The 12,796-nt window shown below is 35.0% G+C and overlaps 1 protein-coding gene across 1 annotated transcript; it reads left to right on the forward strand.

The window, feature by feature from the left end:
* Positions 1 to 117: 117 nt before the first annotated feature.
* Positions 118 to 12,485, forward strand: LOC111400326 (transcription initiation factor TFIID subunit 5-like). The gene is made up of 24 exons (XM_023027763.1): positions 118 to 431; positions 2,043 to 2,124; positions 3,416 to 3,494; positions 3,580 to 3,677; positions 3,755 to 3,811; positions 4,000 to 4,101; positions 4,288 to 4,338; positions 4,604 to 4,756; positions 4,902 to 5,053; positions 5,771 to 5,881; positions 5,976 to 6,045; positions 6,127 to 6,166; positions 6,443 to 6,607; positions 6,740 to 6,816; positions 8,038 to 8,177; positions 8,272 to 8,341; positions 8,423 to 8,462; positions 8,739 to 8,903; positions 9,036 to 9,112; positions 10,021 to 10,137; positions 11,352 to 11,617; positions 11,737 to 11,832; positions 12,067 to 12,142; positions 12,225 to 12,485. Exons 1-24 carry the CDS (start codon positions 271 to 273, stop codon positions 12,276 to 12,278), a joined length of 2,499 nt encoding a protein of 832 aa, XP_022883531.1. The 5' UTR covers positions 118 to 270; the 3' UTR covers positions 12,279 to 12,485.
* The last annotated feature ends 311 nt before the right edge of the window (positions 12,486 to 12,796 follow it).

Genomic DNA, 12,796 nt, shown 5'->3' on the forward strand with positions numbered 1-12,796 from the left:
TGACTTCAAATATTCTCCTCCAAAACAAACATTTAAAAAGTTGAGAGCATGACCATCACAATAAAGGAATCCGAGGACCAGTTTAACAAAAAAATCAACTATAAATTGTTGGAGTAAATTGCTCCAATCGTATGTCGAGTGGTTCGACACCCGGGCGTCTTAATCGAACTCCTTCCTCCTCGTGATAGTTTTTCGCCAGCGATAATCAGTTTTTGGAGTTAATTGCTCCAATCGTATAACGGGTACTACAAGATTCTGAAAAGGGAAGCCATGGACGAAGAAGAAATCGAGAAAGCGGTGTTAGCTTACCTGAAGAAGAAGGGTTTTAAGCAAACGGAATTGGCCTTACAAGAAGAGCAGCAACTGCGCAACAAAAACAGCTCTCCTTCCACCAATCCTGAGATTGCCAAACATATCCTCGCATTATCCGAGTAAGAACTTAAAAACATGTCTTTTGTCCCTTTTTTTGGCTGGGCAAAATACTATAAGACATGGATTTTCTTTTAAAAATTTCAAGTATTTCATACTAGTTTTTTGGGTGTTTAAAGGGATGGGATTTTATTAAAATTTGATGAAAATGGGAAGATCAATTTGTAGAGATGATTTTTCTTGGTTAAGTGGTTTGGTGCATGTCTTTTTAGTTTTTATTTTTAAACAATTATCCGGATTGAATTCCTTGTCAGCTTAGTTTGAATTAGCTCTAAGCTCCTGTAAGAAGCATAATGAACAAGGAATAGTATGGGGTCCTTAGCCTTGGAACTCTATTGGAAAACTGCTTCTATTAAAAGCCTGCTGTTTTTACTTCTACAGGAGTTCATGATTCTGTGTTGACTAGCGACATTGGAAGAAGAAATAGCTATAGAACAGCTTATCTCTATATGCTACATGATGTAATATGAACATACTGTTTCATTGCCACTGCTCAGTTACTGTCCTTATGCGGATTCGGTGTGTGGAATTTCATATATTTCATTGATGAATTTGATAGGAATAGATGAGAGAACTGATGAATTTTATAACTGAAAGTAATACAGAAAATATGAAATGCACTACACGGATGACCACTCTTTTCTCACTACATGTATTCTACCCATTCCCCCCCCCCAGCTCATTTATTAATAGCCCTTCCCGTAACTACTTTAACAAAAATAGCTAACAACCCTTAACAGAATCTGTAAATAACTAAGGCCCTGCTGTCATATGGTTGATCCCCTCTAGTGCTTTCTTGCGTCTGCTATAGGTGAATTTAACTTGGGGCTTATCAGAATTCTAAAGGTTACAACAACAAATATATTGGAAAGAAAACCAGACAATTTCCTGGATTTTCCTCTAATTATGCCCTAACACCACCCCTTGAATTATGAACTAACATTACTTCTCTTATTATGCTAAAAAGGTAAACTATATAATAAATAAATGTGATAAATTACAGCTATTTTTCATCCTGCTCAAGCTGGTTCAAATATATGTATCATTCCCAGCTTGCTAACATATGAATAGAAAGTAGGTCTTTGAAGTCCTTTGGTAAGCGCATCGGCTAATAGATTGCTGCCGGAAACAAATGCAGTAAAAGTAAATGTGCTTTCAATCTTCTCTTTAATAAAATGCCTTATCAGCTTCACCATGTTTGGTCCTATCATGCAGAACATGATTGTGAGCAATGTTGATAGCCATCTTGTTTTCATGGTAGAGCTTCATTGTATCTTCTCGAGTAACTTGTAGTTCTTTTAACAATATTTTTAACCATAATAACTTGCTCTGAACTCGACTTCAAAACTTGATCTTGCAGCCACATTTTTTTTCTACTTCTCTATAGGACCAAATTCCTTCCAAAATAATGGACAATACCCGTGTCACTAAACTTACTTCACATTGATTCCTGGCTAATAGTTGTAATACCTATACCGTTGCATGCATGAGAAAGAACACTAGACAATAATATCATTTTTAATTGAACGGTGCATGCTGGTGAAATGCTAATGTGCCTATCTTGTATTTATGGTTGACACATTAATAATTTTAATTTGTTACATGATTTTCAGTGCAGAAAATGTTCCTGCTCAGTACCAAGAAGGATATAGCAAACTTAGGTCATGGGCCCATAAATCATTGGATCTCTACAAGGTAATGAGAATGTGGTTGACTAACTTCTTGTTTCTTTGAGCTCATAATGGCATCTTAAGTAATGCCCTACTTATTCTGTCTTTGTAAAACTATACTTTATTAATTGATATCAGCAAATGGTTAACGAATTTGTAATCCCTAAAGAAACTCTTGAATGCTGCAGTGTGCTATGCACGAGTATTTGAACTCTTGAGATACCTTTTTTCAAAATATTTAATAATTTATTGGATTTAGCTGGAATGCTACGCTCTTTTCCTATCAACACTACTGGAACAATTTTGGCAAAATTTAGAGAACGGGACGTATCGACAACTGAGTAAATTTTGGGTGGCATATATTTCAGTACTGGGATCTCATGTAATGAGGTTCTTGTACTGGGTGAGACAGATTTTTGACCCAGTACAATGTATCAACAAAACAAAGTCATTGAAGGATAGAAATTTTTGGATGATTATTTAAGAATAACATTCATAAATAAAGAAACAACTACAGACTAAATTATGAGTTTTTTAAAAGATTTGAGGGAGGAAATGAAAAAGAGTAAGTTACAAGTGGAAGATAGTTGTCTTGAGAGAAGACCAAAAGTTAAGAGGTTAGGGATCTTAGCAAACATCTAAGGAAGGCACTGAAAGGTATCACCTTTAGGGGAAAGAAATAGTCTCACATAGTTGAAATTGCTGTATCTAGATTCTCTCAGTTTTGCTATTTGTTTTTTTAATGCTTAAAATAATTTTATTTAGCCCTTGTTTGATGCCCATTATTTTGATAAAAGATGTTTTGAATAGTGATTTTTTGAAGAATGTGTGGTTAAAAAGTAGGGAAAAATTTTGGGTTTAGTTGCAAAATATTTTATTGTGTGAATGTGTGGTTGAAAATGAGTATGAGAATTAAAAATTTTTGTTTTAAAGGGAGACAAATAGAGTCTTAGTATGGAGATCACAACAGTCCTTGTTTGTCTACTTTCTACATGAACTGCTTTGTGTCCCCCCTTGAGTTCATTCTTTAAAACCTTACATAGCAGAAATTATAATTTTTACATGTATTATTCATCTGTTGACATTCACAACCTGCCCTCTATTGTAAACTCTCTTGTGCTAATTTGATGAAAATGCTTTTTGTTGTTATTGAATGTAAGGTACTAGGTGTGATTTCAAAAGACAAAACCTAATGTTTGATATACACTTCAAATGTTGCAAGTTTTTCTTGTAGTTTTATGGGGATGCTTATGTCTACTCAACGATTTAAAATGTGTTTTGATTTATCCAATTTCTTGCACATTTCTACCATGCAGCACGAGTTGCTTCATGTGTTGTACCCAGTATTTATCCATTGTTTCATGGATCTCGTTGCAAAAGGTCATATTCAGGAAGGTAAGTTTCTTCAACTTGTTACTCGTATAATTTTTTTGTGAATTTACACCTCTTAACAGCATCCTGCCTATGTTCCCGTATTCAGCTCGAGCTTTTTTCAATAGCTTCAGGGAAGAGCATGAGATGATGCATTTACGTGACCTCCAAAAATTAGAAGGCGTTCTTTCACCCTCACATCTGGAGGTCTATCACTTTCCTAGAACCATTTTAATTTGATGTATTCAGACAAGATTTGTCCTTAAAATATGTTTCCCTTGCAGGAAATGGAATTTGCTCATTCTCTAAGACAGAGCAAAGTGAGCATTAAGATTTGTCAGGTAATGCATGTTTGATTAAATATTTTAATCTACAAAAGATTAAACGCTTTTTGGGGTCTAAACAATCCCAACTGAACCGAGAGAAAACAACAGGGTGTTCAAGCATGCTTTCTTAGAATCTAATCTCAATCAATTGGAGTTTAGCTTGACTTGCTTGGTGTTTTTCTATAAATTCTCTTATTTGTTAGATGATCGAGCCAAACTACAAACTGGATGAGCTCACTAAAAGTTTTAACTTGGCTTGCTTGGCTATGGAGTTGTTCTTAAAGGAGCTTCTGATACTTTACTTTGTTTCTCAGCTCTAAATGCTCTTAAAATTAAATAAGGTAGAGTTGACATCTGAGGAAATGTAAAATTGATCATGGAAAATGAGGAATCTTCAAAGAACACAGTACAATTTTTATTCTGGTGCTACAATAACTCTGATGCTNTTTTCTTTTTTTTTTTTTTTTTTTTTCAAAATAATTCTAATTCAGTCATGGACAATTATTGTTAGTCATTCAGGAAATGGGAGGATCATTATATTGGCAATTTGACTTATATATTTGGTTGTTCATCTTTACTCGGAGCTTTAGGAAGGAGAACTTATATGTTCAGTTGGTCGATAATGATATTTTTGTGGCATGTTAGACAGTTTAAGTTCAAGTTAACATGAATTTTAGTGGGTGAATTGTGAATATTGTAAACTGGGTTCAATAGTTCAGACTTGATTTTTTCTTTTTATCCTCTTGTTTTCTTGTCCTCCCTCTGGCAAAATGACGTATGCTAAAATATTATGGACATAGTGAATAGATGACTCGCTCATTTAGAGTTATAAAACCATTTAAATTGTTACAGTTGCTTGAAGATTCCTTGGGAGAAAGGTTGGAGACGACAGGAGGCCGGACTATGGATTCAGATAAAGCTGATGGAGAAGTGAAAGATGGGGAATTGGAAGAAAATAAGGTACTGGATGTTTTCAATTTCTGCATCTTTAGCTGCAGATTGTAATCCAAGCTTAAAGAGTCCTCATATATCTGTCATTCTAGATTCATTGCACCTTTCAAGCTCACTTGCATCTCTTTTTTGACTATTCTTCTTCCATGTTCAGAAAAGATCAGTTGATGGTGGAAAAGGAAGCTCCACGCAGAAAAAGTTGAAAAAGGACAAGGTTGTTGCTGCAACAGGAAAAGCTTCTCGATCAGAAAGCAGCATTGCAACTGGAGCACCACGTGTAAAACCAGAGTTGACCTTGCCAATAATGTATTTTCTGGACTATCCTTGTTTCACTTTTCCTATTTCAAATACCCGCCCCTTCCTCCTTTCCCTCTTGTCTGCTCCTTTTCTTTAAATCTTTTTTACTAAAAGGTGCTCTCTCTCTTTTTGGTTGGAGAGGGGAGGGAAAGTAAAAAATGTTCAAGTTGGGCCTGTTTACCAGAAACTAAGGTTCTAGGTAGATCATAATTGAGTTTTATGTAGTCATATGGTACGTGGTCATTGTAGGAGGTAAAATCTACGTGGTCATTGTAGGAGGTAAAATCTATGTAATTCCAATATCTGCATTTTCATATATAGATTGCATCCATCATATACTAATGTGATGCATGCTACTATGTTTCTTGCCGTTCCCACCTCCCTCAACCCAAATAAATAAAAGGAAGAAAGAAAGAGAAGTCTGATCATGCATTGAGCTCTTCCAATCATTTAATCAAGCATCAAAGGTAGCTCCAGGGAAATGAGGATGCACATTTCTACATCAAACTCATTATTTCTCATTTCAAGAAGGTTTCAAATATATTTCTACCACCTTGAATGAGGCAGGATTTGTTATGACACTTCAACTTTGTTCGTATTGGTGAATTTTGCTGGAAGTCTTTCGAATTTGTTGATGGCTGGATATTGGCTTCAAATGATGTCCATTAATCTTCAAAATATAGCTGCTGGCTAATTTTATACTGTGAATTTCTTTTTCTCTTTCAGACCTGCAGAGGTGGAACATTCTATTCTTGAGGATTTGAGGAATCGTGTGCAGTTGAGTAGTATGACATTGCCTTCTATTAGCTTCTACACCTTTATCAATACACATAATGGGTATGCCTTCACTTTGAAATCTATTTTTCTTCCTTTGGTATATGTGGTTTGCAAAAATGTGATCTTTGTAAAATTTTACGAATCTATTAATTAGGTTAAACTGTGCATCGATATCTCATGGTGGGTCACTGGTTGCTGGTGGATTTTCAGACTCATCATTAAAGGTTTCCTAGTTTCTGTTTATTTTATGAAGTATCTTAAATAACTTTAGTTTGCCTTGCTCATTCAAAAGCCACAAATTACAGGTATGGGACACGGCAAAGCTTGGGCAGCAAACTGGCAATTGTAAGTAGATTTCAATGATTTCCTCAATCATAGTCAGTCATAGAATATGCCATGGCACTTTATTCTGTCTCTTAATTCTTGATTGGATGAAGAATTTATCGTTCATGGCATTAATGACAAAAAGACCTTTTATTTGTCTTGTTTAAAATTCTATATGGTCACATCCTTCAATTCTTTTTGTTTTTGGCCAAATTGGTATATTTATCCTCGTTCTGTAGTGAATTTGTACATATACTTGTGAAGCAACAACGAGGTGCTGATATTTATTAGTATCAGCTTCTCTGCAGGGAGAAAATGAGTTGGCTCCTAATGACAATATACTTAATGCAAATGCAAAGGGAAGATCTTATACATTATTTCGGGGTCACTCTGGACCTGTTTATTCCACCACTTTTAGTCCATTTGGAGATTTTCTTCTCTCTTCTTCATCAGATTCAACTAGTATGTTCTCAATTGCCGTTATCTTGCCATTTATTTCTATGTCCAGTTTTTATTTATCTAAATAAGCTTCTATACTCTTTAGCTTGTTTTCCTATCCTGTAAAATATGATTGAAATTTAACTTGGCATGCAGTTCGATTATGGAGCACAAAACTGAATTCAAATCTTGTTTGCTACAAGGGTCATAACTACCCTGTGTGGGACGTTCAGGTAATGAATTGGATATTCAGTTTTTAGTAAGCTTTATACCCCCATCCTTAAACTCTAACCAACTTTTAATCAAGGAAAAACTAAAAAATCAACGGTTTTGCCTACTTTCCTCTCCTTGCGCTTTAAGTACTAAACTTTTTGTGGAATGGATAAACCAATATTTTTTCTGCGTTTAGTAGTCCAATTCTTTCCAATAAGCTACAACTATGTCTTCATTTTCTTCTCTTGCATGATTGAAAAGTTTTGGTTCAGTACTTCTCCATCTAGCTGCCTAACTCTTGTTTTGATATGATGATTCATGCTGAATAAAGATTTTACTTCAGTATCACTGAACTAGATATTTGACAGCAATTTTGTTTCCAAATACCCATGTCTATATTAGTATATGAACACGATTTGAGAATGATCATGAATCATTTTTTTCCATATTTTGGGACATAAGTTTATTGAGATACATTGTGTATAAAAGAATAAAAAATTGGTTGTACAGTAACAATACCTAAAATCTTTGACCATATTCATTTTATCCCTGATTTTGGCTGCAGTAAATCATGCAAGTTTATTCTATCACTAAATCTAGTAAGATTTGCTGCTCTTGAATTTTGTTTTCCACATTATATCAATTAATTTTGCCGCTAAGTATTGTTCTTATTGACGCTAGTACTTTAATGACTATAAAGAGGGAAAGAATATCAAATGTATGTGATATCAAAAACATTTTTTAGCTAACACTGCTTCCAGTATCTGCAGCCATTTAGGGCATGCTTAAAAGTCTGATACACCGTACGTGGTCATTGTAGGAGGTAAAATCTATGTAATTCCAATATCTGCATTTTCATATATAGATTGCATCCATCATATACTAATGTGATGCATGCTACTATGTTTCTTGCCGTTCCCACCTCCCTCAACCCAAATAAATAAAAGGAAGAAAGAAAGAGAAGTCTGATCATGCATTGAGCTCTTCCAATCATTTAATCAAGCATCAAAGGTAGCTCCAGGGAAATGAGGATGCACATTTCTACATCAAACTCATTATTTCTCATTTCAAGAAGGTTTCAAATATATTTCTACCACCTTGAATGAGGCAGGATTTGTTATGACACTTCAACTTTGTTCGTATTGGTGAATTTTGCTGGAAGTCTTTCGAATTTGTTGATGGCTGGATATTGGCTTCAAATGATGTCCATTAATCTTCAAAATATAGCTGCTGGCTAATTTTATACTGTGAATTTCTTTTTCTCTTTCAGACCTGCAGAGGTGGAACATTCTATTCTTGAGGATTTGAGGAATCGTGTGCAGTTGAGTAGTATGACATTGCCTTCTATTAGCTTCTACACCTTTATCAATACACATAATGGGTATGCCTTCACTTTGAAATCTATTTTTCTTCCTTTGGTATATGTGGTTTGCAAAAATGTGATCTTTGTAAAATTTTACGAATCTATTAATTAGGTTAAACTGTGCATCGATATCTCATGGTGGGTCACTGGTTGCTGGTGGATTTTCAGACTCATCATTAAAGGTTTCCTAGTTTCTGTTTATTTTATGAAGTATCTTAAATAACTTTAGTTTGCCTTGCTCATTCAAAAGCCACAAATTACAGGTATGGGACACGGCAAAGCTTGGGCAGGAAACTGGCAATTGTAAGTAGATTTCAATGATTTCCTCAATCATAGTCAGTCATAGAATATGCCATGGCACTTTATTCTGTCTCTTAATTCTTGATTGGATGAAGAATTTATCGTTCATGGCATTAATGACAAAAAGACCTTTTATTTGTCTTGTTTAAAATTCTATATGGTCACATCCTTCAATTCTTTTTGTTTTTGGCCAAATTGGTATATTTATCCTCGTTCTGTAGTGAATTTGTACATATACTTGTGAAGCAACAACGAGGTGCTGATATTTATTAGTATCAGCTTCTCTGCAGGGAGAAAATGAGTTGGCTCCTAATGACAATATACTTAATGCAAATGCAAAGGGAAGATCTTATACATTATTTCGGGGTCACTCTGGACCTGTTTATTCCACCACTTTTAGTCCATTTGGAGATTTTCTTCTCTCTTCTTCATCAGATTCAACTAGTATGTTCTCAATTGCCGTTATCTTGCCATTTATTTCTATGTCCAGTTTTTATTTATCTAAATAAGCTTCTATACTCTTTAGCTTGTTTTCCTATCCTGTAAAATATGATTGAAATTTAACTTGGCATGCAGTTCGATTATGGAGCACAAAACTGAATTCAAATCTTGTTTGCTACAAGGGTCATAACTACCCTGTGTGGGACGTTCAGGTAATGAATTGGATATTCAGTTTTTAGTAAGCTTTATACCCCCATCCTTAAACTCTAACCAACTTTTAATCAAGGAAAAACTAAAAAATCAACGGTTTTGCCTACTTTCCTCTCCTTGCGCTTTAAGTACTAAACTTTTTGTGGAATGGATAAACCAATATTTTTTCTGCGTTTAGTAGTCCAATTCTTTCCAATAAGCTACAACTATGTCTTCATTTTCTTCTCTTGCATGATTGAAAAGTTTTGGTTCAGTACTTCTCCATCTAGCTGCCTAACTCTTGTTTTGATATGATGATTCATGCTGAATAAAGATTTTACTTCAGTATCACTGAACTAGATATTTGACAGCAATTTTGTTTCCAAATACCCATGTCTATATTAGTATATGAACACGATTTGAGAATGATCATGAATCATTTTTTTCCATATTTTGGGACATAAGTTTATTGAGATACATTGTGTATAAAAGAATAAAAAATTGGTTGTACAGTAACAATACCTAAAATCTTTGACCATATTCATTTTATCCCTGATTTTGGCTGCAGTAAATCATGCAAGTTTATTCTATCACTAAATCTAGTAAGATTTGCTGCTCTTGAATTTTGTTTTCCACATTATATCAATTAATTATGCCGCTAAGTATTGTTCTTATTGACGCTAGTACTTTAATGACTATAAAGAGGGAAAGAATATCAAATGTATGTGATATCAAAAACATTTTTTAGCTAACACTGCTTCCAGTATCTGCAGCCATTTAGGGCATGCTTAAAAGTCTGATACACTTAGGTGACTTTGCTCTGTAGTTTTGCCCTTATAATTTACTTCTTGCTTATTTTCATTTCCGAAATATCTCTGATGCATGACCCATGCCAGAACATACTCATGATTCTGATGTTATTCTAGTGCAGTTTAGTCCACTAGGACACTATTTTGCAAGTGCTTCACACGATCGAACGGCAAGGATCTGGTCTATGGACAGAATACAGCCTTTAAGAATTATGGCAGGTCACTTGTCTGATGTAGATGTGAGCACCTCTCTGTCTCTGTGCTTGCATGTAGATATTATTTTGCAGGTGTGTGCTAATCTATTTCTATGTTTAAGATGATCAAGAAATCCACTAAGTATCACATCAGTTAGACAGGAGGAGGAGAAGAAAAGTGAAAGCTTATTCTCTTCATCCTTTTTCTTGATAGATCTTGTTAGAGACTCCTTTTCGGTTCATTCTATTGACCTGCCTCTTTCCTTGAACTCGTGACTCAATTTTGGGCCTTGCACTCTGCTCATTGTTTTCTCTAGTGAGGGCTGCAACGCTAGAAAAGTGAAAGCTTATTCTCTTCATCCTTTTTCTTGATAGATCTTGTTAGAGACTCCTTTTCGGTTCATTCTATTGACCTGCCTCTTTCCTTGAACTCGTGACTCAATTTTGGGCCTTGCACTCTGCTCATTGTTTTCTCTAGTGAGGGCTGCAACGCTTGCCAATCCCCGAGGGGCTGCAGTTGTCATGGTCCATGATCATGTTGGATGTTTGTTTGATAGCACATTGTGTGGTCATTTATCTTTTTAGCATTCTTCGGAGGCCTGGAAAAAATGCCTTAAAATACTCATTGGCATGGAGTTGGTTCATTTTTTTTGTTTTATTAACAAATTTCTGATGGAATCATGAAGACATACAGGCAGAGATATTAAGGTGATGTGAAATAGGATTGACTGGTTACATTGTAAAAGTTAATGGAGGCATTAGGAGAATCTGGGGGTAGCAAACCACGAAATGAGAAGCCAAGAAGGTTATTCAAAAGTTTTATGTAGAAGAACATGAGAAGTTATATAGTTATCTTGGAAACGAGGATGGGGAGAAAGTTGTTCACAAGATACTCTCGGCAACTGGTAAAGGAAAATTGAGATTTGAATCAAGTCTAACTTATTAAAGATGAGAACCAAAGAGCTTTGTTTTGTAATGATGAGATTACAGAAAGATCAGAGAATTATTTTAACATCAATTAATGAGAGGCATGGTGTGGACATCTCGAACTCAGCTGTGGATAGGAATATTAGTTATGTATCATGGCCACAATATGTGCTGAACTTAACTCTTTTTACTATGTTCCGAGAGGAGAAAATTAACTTTGTTCTTTTCATTTGTGTAGGATGTCATGAGCGATTTTTTACTTCTTAATTGTATTGACATAATTTTGTTCATACTAAAGATTTCGATCTTAATATTTCCTTTTCATTTCTTAGTGTGTGCAATGGCATGCAAACTGCAATTATGTTGCAACTGGATCCAGTGACAAAACCGTGCGCTTGTGGGATGTTCAAAGTGGGGAATGCGTTAGAATTTTCATTGGTCATAGAAGTATGATCCTATCCTTGGCAATGTCACCTGATGGTCGTTACATGGCATCTGGTGACGAAGATGGTAAGATCATGATGTGGGATCTTGCAAGTGGACGTTGTGTTTCCCCTTTGGTCGGTCACTCCTCCTGCGTATGGTCTCTTTCTTTCAGGTGCAAAAGATTTTCTATATCCCAAACATCTCATTTAATTTGGGTCCGGTTACATATCAATTGAAAGGGCGATTTTCTCAAGTATAGATAGAATTGTTAGTTTGTTGCATGTTTTTCAGTTGTGAAGGTTCACTTCTTGCATCGGGTTCTGCTGATAGCACTGTGAAAATATGGGATGTAACCAGGAGCTCAAAGGTGTCAAAATCTGAAGAACAGTAAGTTTATTTTAATTATAAGTAGAACAGGGTAGGCTCTGTAATGAACAGTGGAGTAGCAATAAATGCAAGAATATCTACTTCCGTAAACTCTTTTTTATACTTTGCAATAACTCAAGGGTTAATCCCATATTTCGCCTGTAAATTCAACGATTGATGCTTAAGAAAAAGCTAACTCGGTAGCTAACTTTTGTTGCTTTGTTACTAATTACGTGCTGTAATATTTTTCACCAGCAAAAATGGAAACACGAACAGACTCAGATCCTTGAAGACCTTACCTACCAAATCTACTCCAGTCTACGCTTTGCAGGTATGCAGACGAATGATCACTTTTATAGTCTATTTATACATCAGGATCATCCGAAAACTATTCTTACGGTTCTTTGTAACAGTTCTCTCGAAGGAATCTACTCTTTGCGGCTGGGGCTCTCACCAAAATTGCATGAAATTTTTTATTGATGATGACCTCTCGAAGATTGGGTTACATTAGCCAGAGCATAATTTAGAATGCAATGCTAGTGTTGCATCCTGTTGAATTTTATTGTTCCAGTTGCAATATTTTCATTTTTCTTCTTGATTTTTGTTGAGAAGTTTTGATATGAATATTCATGTTTTATCTCAAACAGTGGCCTTTGGTCTCACTCACATTTTAATTTTGTGACTTTTGATTAGTTTGTTAACTCTGGAACAAAAGATTATTATATTTTCGATATAAAAACGTCGGCTTTGGCACCCAAAAAACGAAAATAGTTCTGTGAAAAATATAAATTGGGCCACAAATTTTGGGAATCACACGGCGGATTTTATCAGATTAGGAGATTATATACATTGATTGAATCAAAATATAAGTATAAATAGGTAATAAATTATAGGGATAATTGTAGCAAAAGTTTCGAACCTTTGAAACACTGAGGATTCGTTTGATTGCAAAGATGAAATTTGGGTGGAAAGAAAATGAATTCTA

Source organism: Olea europaea, chromosome 1 (assembly GCF_002742605.1).
Source record: "Olea europaea var. sylvestris chromosome 1, O_europaea_v1, whole genome shotgun sequence".
NCBI lineage: Eukaryota > Viridiplantae > Streptophyta > Magnoliopsida > Lamiales > Oleaceae > Olea > Olea europaea.

What these genes read in the sequence shown, in the direction of transcription:
- LOC111400326 (XM_023027763.1), top strand. Translation starts at nt 271, where the DNA reads ATGGACGAAGAAGAAATCGAGAAAGCGGTGTTAGCTTACCTGAAGAAG. An exon ending in GAGTTGACCTTGCCAATAAT is followed by an intron (nt 5,054 to 5,770) that starts GTATTTTCTGGA and finishes TTTCTCTTTCAG; the next exon opens with ACCTGCAGAGGTGGAACATT. An exon ending in ACCCTGTGTGGGACGTTCAG is followed by an intron (nt 6,817 to 8,037) that starts GTAATGAATTGG and finishes GCTGGCTAATTT; the next exon opens with TATACTGTGAATTTCTTTTT.